The 20,397-nt window shown below is 33.2% G+C and overlaps 2 protein-coding genes across 2 annotated transcripts; both read right to left on the bottom strand.

The window, feature by feature from the left end:
• Positions 1 to 88: 88 nt before the first annotated feature.
• DES-1-LIKE (fatty acid desaturase family protein) lies at positions 89 to 4,327 on the bottom strand. Its single transcript, XM_086417455.1, has 2 exons — positions 4,109 to 4,327; positions 89 to 1,128 (listed from the first exon to the last, which is right to left on the bottom strand). The coding sequence occupies exons 1-2, from the start codon at positions 4,262 to 4,264 to the stop codon at positions 283 to 285; spliced, it is 1,002 nt and encodes a 333-aa protein (XP_086273581.1). The 5' UTR covers positions 4,265 to 4,327; the 3' UTR covers positions 89 to 282.
• Positions 4,328 to 7,161: 2,834 nt separating this feature from the next.
• LOC147390406 (CBS domain-containing protein CBSX5-like) lies at positions 7,162 to 9,338 on the bottom strand. Its single transcript, XM_086417305.1, has 2 exons — positions 8,806 to 9,338; positions 7,162 to 8,194 (listed from the first exon to the last, which is right to left on the bottom strand). Exons 1-2 carry the CDS (start codon positions 9,135 to 9,137, stop codon positions 7,354 to 7,356), a joined length of 1,173 nt encoding a protein of 390 aa, XP_086273431.1. The 5' UTR covers positions 9,138 to 9,338; the 3' UTR covers positions 7,162 to 7,353.
• Between the last annotated feature and the right edge of the window lie 11,059 nt (positions 9,339 to 20,397).

The following is a 20,397-nucleotide window of genomic DNA, read 5'->3' as shown; positions in this document are numbered from 1 at the left end:
ACTTACCTATCTTAACTGTTGAGCAAATTTAAGACTGAAATGTGCTCAAGAACTCAAGAGGAGAATATGATGCAAAAAAAAAAAAAAGTGATCCAAATGGTGCTTCATAATATGTTTCAATAGATGACAAAATTCATGTGGGATTATACGAACAAACTAATTCTGTTCGCTCCATCGTAAGAATGAACATTGAAATCCTTCAAGAATATCACAATCAATAGAACCTATAAAGAATTGAAGCAAACCCCCAAAATTAGATGAAAAAGATAAGGAATGCACATCTTATTCATATTTCTTCATGGTTGTGCTACTTTTGGATGCAACATTCCTCCTCTTCATTCGGCTATAAGGTCCTACTGTCCGGTCCATGATATACATATAGATCACCTGGCTCCAAGATTTATAAGATTTGAAACCCTCGTAATATTCAGGTGCAATCTCCTTCACCTTGTAGAGCTTACAACCAGCAATTCTCGGGAAATCATGATGCTCATTGTGGTACCCGACACTCCATGTAAGGAGGTTCAAGGGCCCATAGTACGAATACGTCTCTTGGTCTGGCTTAAAAATGTAGTGCTCCGAGATGAAGTGACCAGCCATCGGGTGCATCCCACCACCAACAAATGTGGATAGGATCATGTAACCGAGAGACTTCCAACCCCAGAAATAAACCATAGTAGCATCGAGGGAAAGTTGGATGACAAAGTTCATGAACTCCCATAGACCGGGGGGTTTGGGGTTGAGAAAGAGAGGCCGAAGGGCGTAGAAAAAGAGCTGTAAGAGGACCCATATGGACTTGGTGAAGATGTTGGTGACAACACGGGCTTCAGTCTGGCTTGGGATGTCCACATCAATGCCATTGACACCTTGAAAGCGATGGTGCTCTAAGTGATACTTCTGAAAGGTGACGGACATGGGGACACCGATTGGGAGGTTGGCGAAGATTCCGAGCCATCGGTTGTATATGGGGGTTGAGAATGCAAGGTTGTGACTCAGCTCATGAATGGCTAAGAATAGATTGTGGTTGAGAAAAGAGCCAAAAAAGTAGGCAACTGTTAGAATCTTCAACCAGCCTGAATTGTATAGGAAAGCTGCAGTCCACAACTGAAGCAAAACCACCACAGTGATCTGCACCACGAGAGTTCCAAGGGTAAGCATCAATAATCGAAAGAAAGTAGAATGGTGTGAAGGATATAATAAGAACACCATGTATCCCACATCCAAAATAGTTCAAGTCGAGACAAAGCCATGATGTGTAAACCATACATGTAGAAGTATTTCAATATATACCTGAGTTATATCGTTAGTGGTGTGTTTCCATGTTTGATCATTTCCTACAATTCCTTGAATTTTTTCTCAATAATCTATCGTTTCCCTGAAAAATGTATTATTTCCACACTGGATCATTTTCCTTTAGAGGGTTCAAAATATACTTTGACATCAAAATTTAATAACTTTAAATAAGATTGATTGAAATAAACTTTCTATCCCAGTTCTAGCCACTCATATATCCCCCTTGATCTTCAAAGACAACCACAATCACATTTACCTTTCCCCATTCTTCTCTTTTGTAGTTTACTCTAGCCACCTTTTCCAATTTTTCTCTTCCCAATCATTCTCTCACTTCTATTGTTTTCTAGTCTTTCATGGTTTATTTCCATGATTTACAAGAGTATTTTTAAAATCTTCTTCATTGTTTAATAACCATTTGTTGACACCAATGGGCCACGGTTTTTTCAACAAATCAATTCAGCATGCAAAGCTGGGCTCGGGAACAATAAACTAATTCTCATGCTAATTGCAATTTCTTCATCCATGGATAGAATGTGGGTAAAAGTAGAACAAGGGATAAAGTTCTGTACACCCTATTTTGGTTAAATAACCAAGCATATGAAATGGGTCAAGAATTAAAATTATACAAAGCATGTCAGCAATAATGCAGGAGAACCCATATATATAGATATATATGGGAAAAGGTTGCATTGACCGAGAGACCATGTAAAGCATGGACTGAGGGTCATGTTTGGGCCACGTGGACTGCCATATTGCTTCAAATGACACTTCACCCCCCTACAATTAATGATTAAGATCTGTTTTGAGGAGAATAAATTCATAAAAAGATATTGTTTATAGTCAGATCTAAGACTTTGAAAATAGACGGCTGATGAACACCCAAATAATGCAAACTTAGTTTTCAGATCTAAGACTTTGTTCATGCTCTCCTCCAAGCAAAAGCTACACACTTGACTTTTCAATTCAAAGATCTACACAGCCTCATGGGCATGACATTGCTTCCTATTTATCAGAAACACTCCATTTTCCAAAATTTTCATATCTTAGGCACACATCTTAAATGAAGACAGAGATTGTCTTTCTCATTTGTTGGAATTAAGCTTATACATTTATAACCTAAACTAATAGAAATGATATAGCCATCATATCATTGCCTAACTAAATAGAGTGGTGCATTATAAAATGAATTGGACCACATTAACAGAGCAGAGAAGATGTTGTGGGTAACTACTCAATACCAAGGCATCAAGAAAGGTTTCAAAATAGTGAAATAAGCATTGACAAGAGGTGTTGAAGAAATGAAACCAGTCATCACATCCAATTAACAGAAAACTTAGTTTGCTTGGAATGTGATAAAGAGAATAATCTGAAATCTATCTTCTTTTTTTCCCACAAAAAAAAAAAACTATGGAGAATGATCAAGAGGAGCCTATTTGCTACAAACTCCAATAATTGGTTAAGACTTGAAATAATCTCACAATATGGTGGCCTTGTCAAGTTAATTTTAAAATTCAAATAAATAGAAATCCACCAGAGTCAAATAGATATGACAATATGACCCATCAACAAATTTCCAAGCCTACAAAAATTATGACAGACAGTGTTGTCGAAAGCTTAACCCGGTCAACACTAGAGAAATGCAACACAATCAAAGGGACATAGTAATATGTCTTCCTAAAAGAAGCAAAACACATTAAAAAATTTATTAGAACTAAACTGCAAAACCAAATCATTTAGACCTTTTCTCTTCCTCTTTCTTAAGAAGCTTCATCAATAAATTGCAATTTGGAAAATTGCATAAAATAATAGAACACCACAATATTTTTGTTGACTTAAAAATAAAATAGAAGATCAACAAAACAGAGCTCAACAAATTCAGGCATCAAATAAGTAACCTTCCCAATCACAAAATCATGTAGGTGGCTCATTTCTCAAGGTTTTGTATGGGATCTCATTGTTAATGAAGCAAAATAGTTTCATTTATCTTTTGATAGTTTCTATTTTGGTAGATATTCTCTCATTGATTAATTTGTTGATTCGTCAATTTAATCAACTAGTCCCTTAATTGGAGAATTTTCAATAAAATACGCCAAATTTTGTAAATACAGTCTTAACACCCCTTCATATCTATTTTACGGGGCAAATTAACACGAATTACACACATTCAATTTGATAACAATTTTGTTTTTGACTCCCCATAAGTATTTTTAATCATTTTTTTGATCGGTATACACTTTAAATCATACTTTGGAGTTTGGAAAAACATGAATAATTTGGGTAAATTTGTCAAAAAAATACAGTTTCCATCATAGTATTTTGCAAGTTATATGTTGTTTATCATGGTTCGGATCAATTTCAAACCAAATGGAAGAATTGCAGAGAAATTGAACCAGAAAACCACAAAAGCCAAGTTTTTGGTGGATCTACACTTAAAAGGGGAACCCACAGATATAAAGATTAGGCAAGATCAGGCAATGTAAGCAAGCAGTAGAAAATCTCAATTGGAAATAACAGAAACCAATGCAGATACTCACAAGTTCAATAGCACTTAAATGATTTAGATTACAACAATAGAACCAAAAACCCACAAACCCATTGTAAAAATCCAAAAACAAAAAGAAAAGCACTAACAAAAATTACATGAATTTTATTATTATTATTATAAATTTAGCAAAAAAGATAAACCCACCAACCCAGGTTCAATTTCACATAAACCCAGGTTCAATTGCACATAAATGATGTAGATTACACTAATAGAACAAAAACCCACAAACCCGTTCTATATATATATAGAAAAAGAGATAGAGAGAGAGACCTTGAGGAAAGCCCATGGATCAGGTCCGAAGAGTTCTCTAATCTGAGGGTACTGAGAGAGGATCTGTCGCCTTCGTGAAGCGTGCGGTTCGTCCGTGTAAGACCAGAAGAAATCCGTCGCCATCACTCCAATTTCTTCTCTCTCTTCCACCCCCATCTCTCCCTCCCTCCCTCTCTCTCTCTCGCTCGCTCTTTCTGTATTTCAAATGATAACATATAGCGGAAACCAAGCCAACAAACGCGTTTCTCTGGCTCTTGTTGTGACTCCTGTCGTTGGAAGTTGGACCAATTTCTCTCCTCTTTGTCAATTTTAGCCCATTTTAGAGTGTTTAGATTCGAATCCGAATTTGATGGATCCGGTCAGGTATGATAGAGGAAACTTTTGAAGTACCCCCTGTGTTATAGTTCATATTTAGAAATATAGCCATGATTTATAAATTTCAAACTGATTACTTCTTGACTTTCGTATTTTAAGAGAGACTAATAGAAATTGACTGAAATTTCCTCATTTTAACCTCTTGCCAAAAGCCTTTGATTTTTCTCAAAAGCCCCATAGTCTTTAACCTCTTCATCCACACTACGTAAACAAAAATATAGCCTCTTATTCAACCTGACTTTTTATTTTATTTTTGATAGGTGGAATCGAAAACAAAAAAAAACAAAAAAAATTGAAGGATTTTGACAAGAAGTTGAAAATAGTTACTATAATATGTTAAAAAGAATGAAAAATGGTTTTCTAATTCCCCCCTCTGACATATACTTCCATACACCCCTTGACATGGCATGTGCTAGAACCATAGATTTTTTCCTCAGGTATACAATTGTACATATGTGAAGTATGGAAGCATATGCCAGATTCCCCCCTGTGACAAACGGTGAATCCCGAGGAAATCTGTGGTTCTAGCCCAAGCCACGTCAAGGAATGTATCTCAGAGGGGGTGTCAGAAAACCACGATTCTAAAAGAATTTACTATGAAAGCGAAGCTATGGATTTTTTGTAGGAGAAAAAAACATGACTTTTTTGTAAAATGTTGAAATCGCTACATAGGTTTATATCAATAGTTTGAAAATCTAAGGGGTATACCTAATTTTTACTAAAACATGGGGAATTAACAAAAATTCACCAAAATGTTATAGATTTTTTTTCTATTTTAACTAGGAGTTTATAGTTGCATAAAAAAATCATGGAAGATGTATGTTCTTATCAAGATCTTGTCATTCTTTCTACGGCGACAATTCTTAAAACGACTCTACGAACAAGACTTGAAATTGATAATGGATTTAGGTTGAGCATACTTGTATCTGGATCATAAGCGTATCGACCCATCAAATCAAATTATTAAACAGATCATGTCTGGATTAGAAACATCAACCCATTTAGTGTATTTTAACTTGTTTAATGAACGTGTCATTAACTTCTTGCGTCCACAATCCTCAACATGCATATAACCTATTTAATCATGAAATAGAGGGTTATTTCAAATACCAGCTACTAAGAAAGTTTTTTAATAGTCTTCTATGTTTTTAGATATTTTCACTTTAATCATGTCGCATTCACATGTTATGTGTGCCAACCACGACCCAACCGTTGCCACCCCTAATGCTGAAGTGACCTTAAGATTGGACCTCACGTCATGTACCCTAACATGAAAGTGTATGGGAACCATAAATGTTTTTCCCTGAGATACGAGTGAAAAGGCATCTGTGACTCCTATCCACTTTCACCTTAAGATGTGCGATACGAAGTTCAATTTTCTTGAGGTCACTCTCAAAATGACTCTTCTTTTTAATGCTTTCATTGGACACAATTTTCAACAAAACAAAAATGCAGTATTTTAGGGGAACTTTAACATAAAATTCCACGATTACTGGTTAATCACCAAAACAATTTAAAATAATAGCCTAAAATGGTCCATTTGCTACAATAAATGATCTTTTTGGGACAGAAATACTTTCATCTGTGAATTTTCTTTGAAAATTCCTCTCTATTCCAACTTCCTCCATCCCCTTTTCATAACTCTTCTAACTTGCCTAAATTTTTGTCAACAATTGTGATATATTCCCACAATTTTTATGGTATATCACGAATGAAAAATGATGTACTCATAATTTCAAATATTTAAATGTAGTTTTTCAACATGTTTCAACGATTTATGACAACGAATAATGATATTCATAATTTTGAAATTTTAGTTATAACATTTGATCTAAGTTTTCGTTTTTTTTTTTTTTTTGTTTATTTGTTTTTTTTTATATTATTTTTGGAAAGATCAATCCAATGTCAAACTTGAAAAATCAAAATCTTGAGGTTCAATGTTTGTGTTTAAAAGGTCTTGCTTGATGCTTCGAACTTTTAAAATATTTCAATGACGTTTTAATGTCGAGCATCAATTATTTCAATTTTTCTATCTTTTAAGATTGACATTGGATCGGTCACTAATAAAAATACATACATTATAATGGCAAATGGACAATCAGATAAAATGTTATAACTAAATTTTCAAAATTATGAGTATGTCGTTTTTTATTTGCCATTCAATGTCATAAATCATCATAACATATTGAAATTTACATATTAACCTCAAAAGTATAATCACACCGTTCTCCATTCGTAATTCACTATCACAAATTGTCGGAATGGATTGCAATTGCAATTAAAACGATAACTTAAAGAAAGTTTTTCAAAGATTCATCTGATGAAAGTATTTTGATTAAAAAAAAAAAATAGGTTTTGGAATTTACTTTTAATGATTTATGGCAACCAATAATGATATTCATAATTTTGAAAATAGATCATTATTTATAATTTATTTGAATTATCTTTTGTTATAAACTCATGAAAATTTTGAACCCGGCACTACCTTTTGGGCTCAAGATTAAGGCCCTAACCCTTTTTTGTTCGGGCGGGCCGGCCGGCCTTGAGGGCCAATGGGCTCAATGCCTCAATTGACATCCCAAGTTTCAGGGTCGAGTCACCTCAATAACCAATCGAATCAAGTCGAGTAGGCCGAGTTTGAGTAGACTTGACGAGTTTTAATGGATTAAACAAGAATCTTAAGGTCGTTCCCAACAAATCGACAAATTTCAAATTATCCGTCCTGTACTCTGTACTGGAAACTTTAGAGTCAACTAAAAGCCCATTTACAGACAAAACTCACGGTTTCAAGAATCAAACAAAACACATAAAAATTCCAACAAAAAAAAAAAAAGGCTCCAAAACCCAAAAGTACCTTATCTTTCTCTTCCCTAATACACGTTGGATTGCAAATGTTCTCGGAAAACCTTCAATATATCGGAAAATGTGACAATTCCGGCCAAACTATAGTCATCTTCTATGACCCACACATAATTCACACGGTGTGCAAGCGCCTGAATCATCACTGCAACCAAAGAACTCCGACGATGACACACAATTGCCTCGGCACTCCTAACCATCCTCGCCGAGTAACTCCATGATCGGCCATACTTCCCTGATCGACTACCCGAGTTAAATGCCGATTCATCATCCGAAGATGATGATAACGATGAACAGAGGGGAAATTCCTCCAATAAATCCAACATTCCTTCTAAATTACTCTCTTTCAATCTCGTTTTAATCATTTGGACTATTTCATCTGGTTGGCCACCGCAATCAATATAAGCCATTAGATCACCCGCTGAAAGAGTTGTAATCGCAGCTGCCATCGTCTCGTTGAAGTTTGCTAATGTAATTGGAGAGATTTCTCCAATTAGTTTCCCTTCAGTGTCGACGACTGCGACCGAGATTTGTTGGATAAGAGCACGTGAGATGAGATCGAGAGCGGATGAGGCTGGATTGTAGTATTCGACGGCGAGGATATCAGTGGAGATGATGTTGAGGGATTCCATGGAGAGAGCTGGAATTGGGGAAAAGAGACCAATGGAGCTGAGAAGGAATCGAATTATGTCTTCTTGAGTAATCCAGCAGTATTCATGGCCGTTGTGGAAAGTAGGACCAAATGAGGATTTTTGGTGGAGTTTTCTTCTTGAATTGTTGCTGAAATTGTTCTGAATCGGAACTACGAGGTTCTGAGCGCCTTCTAGGATGAGATCGATGGCCTCTAACAATCTGATTTAAAAAAAAGAAACTTAAGATTTCTCTTGTAGAGTCAGGCATTCAGCACAAATGTCATAAATTGTATGAAATTAGACCTTTTTAAAATAAAAAATAAATAAATAAATTGAAATAGAGAAGAAATGTTGGAGATTTAATCTGCTAAAACAAGATCTTTCTGAAATTCGGATATCGTGCTTCAATTAACTTAATAAAAAAGGTTGAAATATCTCAAGATCACAAATGATATAAATTGTGTAAAATTAAACGATTAAAATTTTTTATAAGAAATAAGAGAAGAAAATTTGGAGATTTAATCAGCTAAAAAAAGATCTTTCTAAACTTCGGATTATGACATTCGATGAAGTAGATCAGAAGTTAATCCAAAAGGTTGAAATCTCTCAAGATCGTAATTTTTTGAACTCCAGTAAGAGAAATCAACAATAAAACTAAAAAAATAACGCAAATCTTCGGCAATAATTTCCCGAACATTTACATTTCAAAGTAATAGAAATCGATAAAATAAATACAACAAAAAACATAACAGATTTTCCTCTAAAACAGTCAAACAGAGCAATTAACATCAAAGTAGAGAAAAATAAGATATTTGAATCCAAAATTCGTACCTCAAATGAGGATCCACGTGCCGCACAAGACCAGAAACCTTGGGAAGAAGCACAGAAACTGGAGATTTAAGTGCAGAAGAAGGACAAGAAAGATTCTCCTCACTACAAAGATAACAAACGATATCAACCATGCAAACCTTTCCGATACAGACACAATCATGGAAATCAGTCTTCAACGAGTGATCACAGCTCCATACACTGAGATAATTCTCTTCAGATCTCTTCAGAGCTAATAGAGCATCAGCGATGGTTGCAGAGATAGAGAGCGATCTTAGCGCTGGTTTTCCAAGACAGAGGTCAGATACCTCATGAGCCAGAAAGCTAACTGCCATGCAAGAGAAGCAAAAAAACCCTAGAAAATTTCAGAGATGAAATTTATAGAGAGAACTCTAAAAACTGAAACTGAAGAGATGGTGATGAAGAAGAGAAGAAGTGATGCAAACTGAGGCGTTTCTGAAGTTAGTATTTATAGGCGAGCAGTTGTAAGAACAGAGACAGAGAGTTTATTTTGACGCATAAAACTCAGTCAGTCAACTTTCAAACGATGTTTGAGTTTAGCATTATAATTCAAGAAATTAAGTACTTTTTGAAATTAGTAAAGGAAAACAGCTGTGTATTAGTCAGTTCAGCAGTTTCCTTTTTTATGTTTGACTGCACGGAAAATCAAACGGAAATTGCAAGTTTGTGGAAAATTATTACAAAAATTAAAAAATTGTAGGAAAAATGATTTGTTAGCTCATGCGATTTTCTTTCATTAGGAGCAATTCATTTCCTTGCCCCTTCCTTTACGAGAATGATTTGCCATCACACGTCGCATTAAAATTTTAAAATAATGAATTATTTTTAAATTATTAAAAATTATATTTTATTCATAAAATAAATATTAAATTAGATGATTACAAAAAAAAAAAAAATTCATAATTTTATTTATAAAATAAATATTTAAATTATTTTAAATTAATTATTTTTATAAAAGAACAAAAATTAAAATTAACTTACTCAATCATTTTATTTAATTCTTTATTAAATAATTAATTTTAAATTATTTTAATATCTGTTTTATAATTAAAAATAGAGAGCTATTATTGGCACCCCCAGCTTTTACTGATTACAATCCAAAAAAAAAAAAAATTCATAAATAAAAGTCGTGGTGCCAATAGAAACTCTTTCATTTATTTGTTAAATTATTATCTATTTTTTTGGTTTAGAATTTTATATGAGCTTAATCATAATTGTAAAAAATTATTAAAATTATTTGAACAAGTGTTATAATGTTGAGATTATAATTTGTATCAAACCTTTGTAATTTTTGAAGAATATGTTTTAATTATTAATTGGCTTGTGATAAATAATTTAAGAAATTGGAGTGCAATAATTCAATTTGTTCATAAAGTCACATTAAAATAAATTATTTTTGATATGCAATTCTAATAACAAAAATAAATTTTCGTGAAATCTTCCATGTTGTGGTTAAATTATTTACCAAGTAATATTTTCTCTGCCATCAAACACGCACTTAAAATTACCATAAACTAATGATAGGCTTGGATGTTTTCTAGTATATGCTTTTTTTCCTATGAAAATGCTAAATTGACTTCCTAAGCACTATTTTGACGTCGTGGTTTGCACAAAATCATAAATGCTTTTTCTCGAGATATGAATATTATACACTTGAGGAAATCAATGGTCCTTTGTAGATAGTGCTGAACTCAATGTTGTAGAAAGTTGATATAGCATAGTTGTTTTCTTATGGTTCCTTAATGTTGAGACAGGTGGTTGAGAGAGTGGCGCCATTGGGTTGAGAGATCAAAATCCCTTGGAATCATTCATTTTCAATCCATTTGATGGTTTTAAATAAAGGTTTTGTTTTTTAAATATGATCCAAGTCATAATCATTACATGAATGACGTGATAGATTTTAATTTTTTTTTTAATGGTCTCTCCACTATTGAAAGACTATTACATAGAGCTACAAGAAAAAAAGTGTTACAAATAATCCACCAACAACTCAAGTATAATCAATGTTTTAAGAATACGAATCATATGCACCTAGGGTAGAGGATTTGAAGTCCTCCTCCCACACCTCAATACATGACACATAAGTCATAATCCAAGGAAATTTTTAAAAGGAGATATTTTAGCATTAATTCCTTGAATTATAGCTTACATAGTGTGTATTGGATTGTGGGAAGAGGGTTTCAATCCTCTGTCCTGAGTACATACGATCCGAACTCATGTTTTAAAACATGGATAAGACCAGCCAATCAGATCATGTTGATCCAAACTTTTGGAGTTGAGTCAAATGAAAAGAACTCATTTTCAAAAAACTTGGATGACCCATTTGATTGAAGTATTAGTTGGATTGATGACCTAGTTGATCAAGATAGATTACTGAAGAGATTTGCTATAATTCCATGATGATTTAGACATACCCCTCCACGTTTTTGTGAATATTTGAGATATAGCATGTTTTGAAACCAGTATGCCTCCCTAACTTATGGGCTTCTTTTATAGACTAATGAAAAATGCTCTAAATGTCCTCATCTTCAATCGAGATAAAAAAATTCTTTCCAAAATTACACATTGTCAAGCTCTCAATCTCTAAGGTATTTTATTTTTAATCTATTGAATCTCATCTTCAATACTTTGTAGAAAACCCTTGGCTTTTAATTCAAAATTCCATCATCTTTTACCTCAAAAGATTTATGTTGTTCATGAGTTTTGAAGTTTGAAAAGTAGATAGAAAATTAAAATTGAAGAAAATGGTTATAAAAAAAATAAAAAAATAAAAAATGAGTCAAGCCTAGAATAATATGGTATAGTGAAAAAAGTATGCAAGAGATTGAAAATGCCCAATTTTGGAACGAAACCAACCATATTTACTCAATATTTCACTTTTGGATCATACTAGTTTGACCCACGTAATGGATCGATTGGTCAACCTGATCGGTCAATCAAGTCAATGAATAATCCGTCTTTTTTGAAACATTCTTTAATACTAAAAATGTTGAACTTTAGTTGAATATAAGTTCGCGGGATTAGTAAACTAGTAAAATAGCAAATGTGACATTCAATCCATGGATTATCAACACCATAGCCTTCTAGATTTCATGGAAAAATTCAGATTCAACAAAAAAAAATTCAAAAAAAAAATCCTTTTTGAACTTGATGTGAAGGTGTTGAAAATGGATGAATATCGAATTCCTAAATTTAAAACTAAAATTCAACGGTGAAAATTAACTTTTATTTTTTAATATATGTTTTTTCAGAGTTCTTAAAACTTTGTCCTTTATAACTTAGTGGCATCAAATCTTGTTTTTGAATGCCACAAATGATACGATTAGAATCCACTCCAAGGTATGTTGAGTAACAAATTAACCATATTAATTTGAATTTTATGACGTGAATCCCCACTCCAAAGTTGGTTAGGTAACAAACAAGAGTTGATCCTCTATAGCGTGTTTCTTTTGTTGCTCTCTATAGTTCCAATTATTAGTTGATGGTGTGCCACATCATCAATGCAGTTTCAACCAATTGTTTAACTTTAGGAGTTCAATGACCATCAATTTTCAAACACTTGATTAAATCCACAAAAAAAAGTTTTTTTTTTTAAATCTCATCTAAACCATGAATCCAAGAGGTTGTGTTGTTAGTTTTCTTCAATTTGTAGTTTTATGGACTGTAGAACAAGAGTTACATGAGAAACCATGGTTTTGAAACTCGGTTTGACGTCTCATCTCAATTCGTCCATGGACGAGATCGATTTGTCTCAGATGAGTCAACTCATTTTGGACGAGACAAACCATTTAACTTGATTTATAATGATTGATTTACATATATTTAAATTAAAATAATTATAATTTTTTAATAAAATAAGGTAGATAAAAATATGTTTAGTCATTAAATTATTTTTATTTTTATAATAAATATTAAATTAAAAAAATTAATTATTTTAATGAAATTCTATAAAATCCTGATTGACTCAATCGAGATTTTTAAAATGTCATCTGAGACATCTCATTTACCTTGCGAGATGATTTGAATGTTGAGACAACATGTATAATCGTATCATTATTGAACGATACCCTTGAGCGAGTCATCTCGGTCTCGGATTAGATTTAAAACCATGAGAGAAACGTGTCACAGAGGATCTACTCCTATAACAAACTTGTTAAAATAGGGTTTGATGGGTAAAAGTAACAGTTATTTATCGGGTAAATCTCTCCTTCTATAATTAAAACACCCACAATTTCAAACCTGCATTATGGTTTTATGAAAATATGAACCTCAATGATGAGGGTTGAGACTCTCCCATCAAATGAACAATTGAGATGGTAGAATGCACTCTAGGAATGCCTAAAAAGATATGTACCAATATGTCCAAAAGAACATTACTTTTAATTTTATATGGTCAACTCAAAAATTGAGGAATAAGTGGTAACTATTAACATGACCCACTCGATATGACATGAAAATGATAAATCATAATTGTGTTGACCTATATAATAACCTATTTATTAAATGGGTTGTGTCTAGTTAATAGCATCAATTTATTTAATTATCATGTTCTTAATGTATTGTGCTTATCTGCATACAACCTAACCTGTATTTATCCCATTTAAATCATGAAACATAATAACTATCTCAAATATTAATAAAGAGGAATGCTAACGTCCAATATTTTATAAGGGTGTTAATATTGTCCAATACTTTTTTTTTTTTTTTTCAATAATATCCTTCAAAAAAAAATATTGGACAATACTCATATTCCCATAAGATCTTGGACGAGGCATATTTACTAGTTATGTATGTCAAATTGAACATAACAATCCAATATGCTTATTAAACGTGTTACTCAAGTCGTCTCGTGTCACCTATTTAATAAATGGGTTGAGTTCAGCTTTAAGGTTTAAACACAATTATTATCGATTTTTCAAAGATGATATCTACTATTTCACTTTATTTGATTCATAAGTTTACATAGTCATTTTCTATAAGTCTTCTTCAAGGCTCTATTCTTCTACTTTTAATGTTATTGGATTAACAATATGCCTGCATGATCAATCTAGTTCATAATGAAATAGTTTTAAAAAGGGTGATTTACAATGATTTTGAAGACCAAATCCGGTCGAACCCGATCTGACCACCGGTTCAGTTATCATGGTTATTATTACCTTAACCTGTTTTTATCTTTGTTTATCAACTTTGAAACCGGTCAATTTAGAGATGTTCCTTTCTGCTTGTTGCATGATTGACAACTCAATTCCGTACCCCATTAGATATTGTACTGATACGGCACTTATCATGCCAGATCATCGATTATTCGACTTAAATCACATATAAGTTCATGTACATATCCTTTTTGACATGTGGCCGACACATAAACAACCACTTCGTTCTTTTGTTTTCTTCTTCGTTTAATAAATAATATCCAAAATACCTTAATTAATTAGCTTTATAATTATGAGATTTGATACTCAAGCCTTTATATACAGAAATAATGACAAAGACAGCAGCATACATAAATTGACCAAGACATTGTATATATATATTTTTAGTACTATTTTAGATATTTTAAAGAATAAATAACTTTTTTTTTTTTAAAATTTTATAAAAGGCTTATTGAATCCACTATGATCATCGAATTGAAAATTATGGGAAAAGCACTTAACATGTGATGATGGGTTTTGAAATTAAGCGTTGTATCAACACTCAACCTTATCAATTTTAGAAGCTTTAAATTTGACAAGTGGAAGGAGTTGCGATAGATTTTTATCGAACTCGAATTCACTTTATGAATAAAGAATATAAAAAATAAGATTACTTGATCTTGAACGTATGCAGACCAAGTAAAAGGAGATCCAAGTATTTCAGAGCAATTTAATTCATATGTGTTTAAGTTCTTTTGGAGAGAAATAAATAGGACTGTTGATTTTCTAGCACATTTTAATTCCTAAGAAAATATTATTTTTTTGTATTAGAAGATGATTCTTTCATTTCTCAAGAACTTGAAAAAATTCTCTTGGATGATCTCACTTATAACTATGTAAGGAAGAGATGATTAATAAAAAAATACAAAAAAAAAAAAAATGAGGGGCTCTTTAACCCCTAACTTGTTGATAAAAAAACAAACAAACAAACAAACTCAACCTTATCAACTTGGCATGTTGGCATCTCCACCATATTAACAATTGACAACCAAAAGAGGTAAGAGAGAGAGAGAGAGAGAGAGAGAGAGAACACATATACTTTTTTGATAATTTTGAAAACATGGTGCAACGAAAATATTTCTCTTCATTCTGAATTATTCTCATAAGGATCACATTTCAACATGGTGTTAGAGTGTGCAACCGCAAAGACTAGTGCTATTTCGAAACAGGTGGGAGATTTCTTAAGTTGTTAAAAAATTGATTGTTTTGTACTAATGTCCATCAATGATTTATCTTAAATTACCTTATGCATTTTGAGGAGAGGGCGATATCTACTTGAGGATTAGGATTGGTTGGGTGCCCTAAAAGCTATTGATACCTTAATTAGAGAGAGAGAGAGAGAGAGAGAGATATGCTATTGTCACACTTATTCTTATGTAAATCATTAAAGAATTGCATACAGTTTGTGTGGCGTTAGCAAAACTTAGTGTGGTGAATAATAACTCTAAAAACGAATAAATTTTCAAATAATTACAAAAGTTTTTAGTATTTTCAAAGTGTTATTGACAAAATTATGACAATTTGATAATAATTTATCAATATTATGTGGTGGTTGTGTTAACACATCTAACACTTTTATTATTTTTGAAAACTTCGGTAATTACATGGGAATTTACAAAAATAAATAAATAAATAAATCTACCTCTAAATTCTTTTTAACTTTGGACTCCTTTGTGAAGGAAAAAAAGAAAAAAAAAAAAAAGAAAAGGGATTTTCTCTTATTATTATTTTAAATTTGAAAGTAAAACCTTCAAAGCACTTGACCAAGTCATTTTTAAAAAAAATCTAAACCATGCACGCCAAAGGCTGAGATATTACTAGGCCTACACAGGGCATATTGCCAACTTTAATATCATCCTTAAAAGCGCTTTTGGAGTCTAGAAACATAGGAAGCGGCCTCAAACGCTGCATGTACAAAACCAGTATTTTACTCAATATTATACCTAAGAAGATTCTCGAACGCAAAAACGGCAGAAGAGGACAAAAAAGTGAGAGGCGTGTATGATCCGGTGCTACGTCATGGCTAACGTGAATGATGGGTGGGTTAGCAATCATGCATCCGTCAATTTCAAATGTTGGGGCCCACTGAGAACGATGATTCTCCAACGCTAAACGACACTGCTAGTTGAGCTGCGCCACTCCTTATCCCTTCACACCGTGTAAAAGACGCGTTGATATACACAGCTTACTTTTACCCATTGCCCATCGTATCGTACTTATATGGTACACACATCATGGGCTTTCGTATGGATCCTGGTTTAGGTTTTTTAAATTATGCCCTTTTGTAAATCTGGGCTTAATTGAAAACAAAAGATAAATGGGCTGGAGCCAAAATTCTTTTCTTTGTTTGGGCTAAATGAAATATCTCCTAAATATTATGTGATCACATAATAAGTTTATTTGTACAGAACAAGTCGTTGGGTTATCTAAAGGTGCCAACTTAACTAAGTTGGTAAGGAGGGGTGGAGTCAGGATTTTGCCCACATGAGGGCGATTAAGATGGCAAATCATTTCGTGGGGAACGAATTTTTTATTATTATCTGCCATTGTTATCTATCACAAAAGAACATAAATCCATATAAACTTTGAAAATTCTTATATTGGCACTGTAATCCACCCTTATTGGTAAGGTGTGTGGGTGTTGATCCCGCAACCTCAATTGAAATTTTATTATCTCAACAAAAATGGATCTATCTTACTTTGGAAGAATCAAAAGAATGTGAATTGATATAGTGAAAAGCAGATCTAAACACACTCTACATGACACAAGATGTGACTCTGGCAAAAAAAAAAAAAATGAAATGAACATGATGTGATTCAACAATCCCGAATATTTGGGATAAGGCTTAATGATGATGATGATGAACTATAAAAAAAATTTGAGAACCAAAACCGTTGTTTGTTTTTTATTTTGAGCTGAAAGTACTATTGATATTCAAACATAATTGAATTTTAAACTAAGATGATTTGAAGTGATGTATAAATAGTAATAAAGGAATTAAAATATATATAAAAAACAATTATTGCACACGACAAGATCCGATTACCCGTGAAAAGAACAAAATTCCAACAGTTAAAACATGTAATTCAAACAGGGGTTTGCTCCCTCTAGTTGTGAGTCCGAAACTAAATAATTACAAAGTCCCCCTAATTAAAATGAAACACGTGATTGTGGGCTCCCAGATAGTTATAGTCTCACCAACATGAGGATTCTCCCCGGGTGGGCACCAAAAATAATAAATAAAATAAAAAAATAAAACATGTAATTCAATTGTCACGATGAAATATACCTCGAGAATATGCCATTTATCTCTAAAACAAAACTTAGACAATTAGATACATGTTTTGGTGGTTGGGATTATATGCTTTTTCATAAGTCAATGGATTCGAACCCTTATTATAATTGGTTCAAAAATTTACGTACATTGATAATTAGATTACATATTTTAGTCGGTCCTTATCGATCCTTCTTGTACAGATCCCAAGGATTGGAAATCGTACCTAATTTGTAGAAAAAATCTTCAAAAGAATCCAAAGAGGACGACAAAGAACCGAGAGGCGAACGAACGTGATCCAATGATACAGTCTGCTTTAGGTGAATGGTGGTGGGGTTAGCTGTCATACATCAGTGGGCTTCACATGGCCCACCATGGTGCATTGAAGACAGCTTTATTCTCCAAGATCATTTCTCACATGGGAACTTCGAGTGTTCATAATTATAAGACCCTCAATTGGGGATTCGACCACTAAGGGAACTTGTAAATCAGTCAAAAATGTTTCCATCAATGAGACCATCTCAATTAACTCATAGTCGATAGCTCAAAATCCAAATCCTTGATATCACGATAGCCACCTATAAACAAAATGTTTTTTTTTTTTTTTTGATTGAATTATAGACTTATTTATTTTGGACGTCGAAGTGAAAATTGTACTTGTTTGTTTGTTGATGGATTTGCACCTAAAGAGTAAAATATAGAGAAGACAGATAGAAGAGGGAGAGAGATGAAGAAATAAAAATAATATTGCCTTTCTAATGCCCTTGACATGGTATGTGTCAAGATCGTAGATTCTTTTTCCCAGGATACACAATTGCGCATAGTTAGAGTGCAACATCTTAGGGTTGCCCCTTTTTTACTTCTAAAATATAACCTCACTTGTAAGACTCGTAAAAGTATCATATTCGACAAGCAAACAATAAAATACGTTACTTGTACCTTGGAAACTTATAAACTGCTCAATAACAATAGAAAGAAGAGAAATATGTTACTTGATTCGTCAGTTTGCTCAGTTCAAATTTTGGTTTGTGGTTTGAGTTTCACTTCTCTAAAATGAACCCGGTTCGTAAGGGTAGGTAGAGATAATTATCTATATATATATAGGGTCCCGTTCAATAGCTAACTTTTTGGCAAAATATTTTTCAAAACATGAGTTAGAAGTTTTGGAATGGGCTGATTTTTGGTGAGGATGATCTTTACGGTGAGAAGATCATCATCACCAAAAATCAGCCCATTCCAAAACTTCTAACCCTATCAAAAATAGTTTACAAAAAAAGGACGGTCCACGATTTTTCAACTTGTAAACATGGGTTAGAAGTTTTGGTATGGACTGATTTTTGGTAAGGATGATTTCCTCACCGTAGAGATCATCCTCACCAAAAATCAGCCCATTCCAAAACTTCTAACTCATGTTTTGAAAAATGTTTTGCCAAAAAGTTAGCCATTGAACGTTACCCATATATATATATATATATGGAAGCGGTTCGGTAGCCTTAAAGTTTGTCAAGTTTTGTGCCAAACATTTTGTAAATCACTTTTGATGGGATTAGAAATTTTGCAATAGGCTGATTATTTGTGAGGATGATCTCTACAGTGAAGAGATCATCCTCACAAAAAATCAACTTATTTTGAAACTTCTAACCCTAGTTTACAAGTTGAAGAATCGTGGACTGTCCAATTTTTGTAAGTCACTTTTGATGGGGTTATAAGTTTTGGAATAGGCTGATTTTTGGTGAGGATGATCTCCTCATCATAGAGATCATCCTCACAAAAAATCAGCTCATTCCAAAGCTTCTAACCCATATTTTGAAAAATGTTTGACACCAAAATTGGCAAACTTTAGGGCTGCTGAGCCGTCCCCTATATGAAAATGGTTCGGTAGCCCTAAATATATATATATATATATATATTAAGTATACAAGATATAAGAACAATTATAATGTTAAAAAATTCTAAGTCAAGTAAAAACAAATTAATATAATAATCCAAAGAATACACAGACCCCCATAGTCTTCCCGAGTTACTGTGCATAGGCCCATAGATTTTTTTCTTGGGATACACAACTGCACATTTTTTTTGGGATGTGCAGTTATGTATACCGAGGAAAAATCTATGATTCTATGCACAACCATGTCAAGAGAGGTAACCCATGATGGTGCATCCGCCGAACCCAATCGAAATTCAGTGGGTTCGTGATTTGCGTGATTTTATGAACCCCATCTGAAGTCTGAACTGTACCATGAACTAGTTCGATTTGTATTGCTTTGTGGTTCAGATTAGTACCAGTAATTTTGTAACATAGGGTTAGAGTGATCATTGTGCCGAAAAGATTGTCGAAACGATTATCCATATGATCTTACAAAGTGGGAATAAACATTTGTAACCTATTTATCAAAATTCTAAACTCAGTCATGACCATTTTGAGTGGGGATGGGGCTTCTTCCGTTCAAGCCCACTGACGGTTAAGTGTTGGGCTAGGGAACAGACTACCTATTTACGGTAGGGCGAGGGCTTTTTTGGCCCATCCTAAACCTGAGTCGATCTATTTTGTTGGGCTTTTAGGCCTAATAAGAATGGAAGTGGGTTTCTATTTTTTATTAGGAAGGGTGAGCTGGATATGGGCTTATTTTTAAGATAAATATGAAAAATGGGCTATTGTTGCTCTTTAAAGTTTAACAATATTAAGATCGGGCCTGCTTAAAGTTTAAAGGCTCAGTCCAATCAGCATACTATGGTTAGTGAAAAAAATTAATCAGTGACATTCAACCGTTGGATTGAAGCATAATCTGATAACTCTAAGCTTATACTGGTTAATATATTAGTTTGTATGGTTCTCTTGCTGCCACGAATGAGCGTGGGAGAGTTGGACCCGTAATATATTTGTATTTGAAATCAAATGGTTAAAAATTACTATACTACTTCAAACGATTCTCTTCTACGAACGAGCATGGAAGAGCCAGACTCATAATAATATTATGTATCTAATAATCATATTCAAACCAAATTTGTTGGAATGCATATTTGGATAGCGAAATCTATATTCAATATCTTTCCTCAACACATTTTGGATTCAGTGTGGCTCATCGGGGAATGGCTTATTGTGTTGA

The sequence above is a fragment of the Akebia trifoliata genome, chromosome 11 (genome assembly GCF_017979445.1).
Source record: "Akebia trifoliata isolate Shusen 1 chromosome 11, ASM1797944v1, whole genome shotgun sequence".
In the NCBI taxonomy this organism is placed as follows: Eukaryota; Viridiplantae; Streptophyta; class Magnoliopsida; order Ranunculales; family Lardizabalaceae; genus Akebia; species Akebia trifoliata.
The sequence above is the reverse complement of the archived record's forward strand: the minus strand, read 5'-3'. Positions and strand labels throughout refer to the sequence as shown.

Coding starts and splice junctions, on each gene's coding strand:
- LOC147390406 (XM_086417305.1), bottom strand. CDS start 9,137: ATGGCAGTTAGCTTTCTGGCTCATGAGGTATCTGACCTCTGTCTTGGA. Junction 8,195..8,805: donor CACGTGGATCCTCATTTGAG/GTACGAATTTTG, acceptor TTTTTAAATCAG/ATTGTTAGAGGCCATCGATC.
- DES-1-LIKE (XM_086417455.1), bottom strand. CDS start 4,264: ATGGGGGTGGAAGAGAGAGAAGAAATTGGAGTGATGGCGACGGATTTC. Junction 1,129..4,108: donor ATCCATGGGCTTTCCTCAAG/GTCTCTCTCTCT, acceptor CTCGTGGTGCAG/ATCACTGTGGTGGTTTTGCT.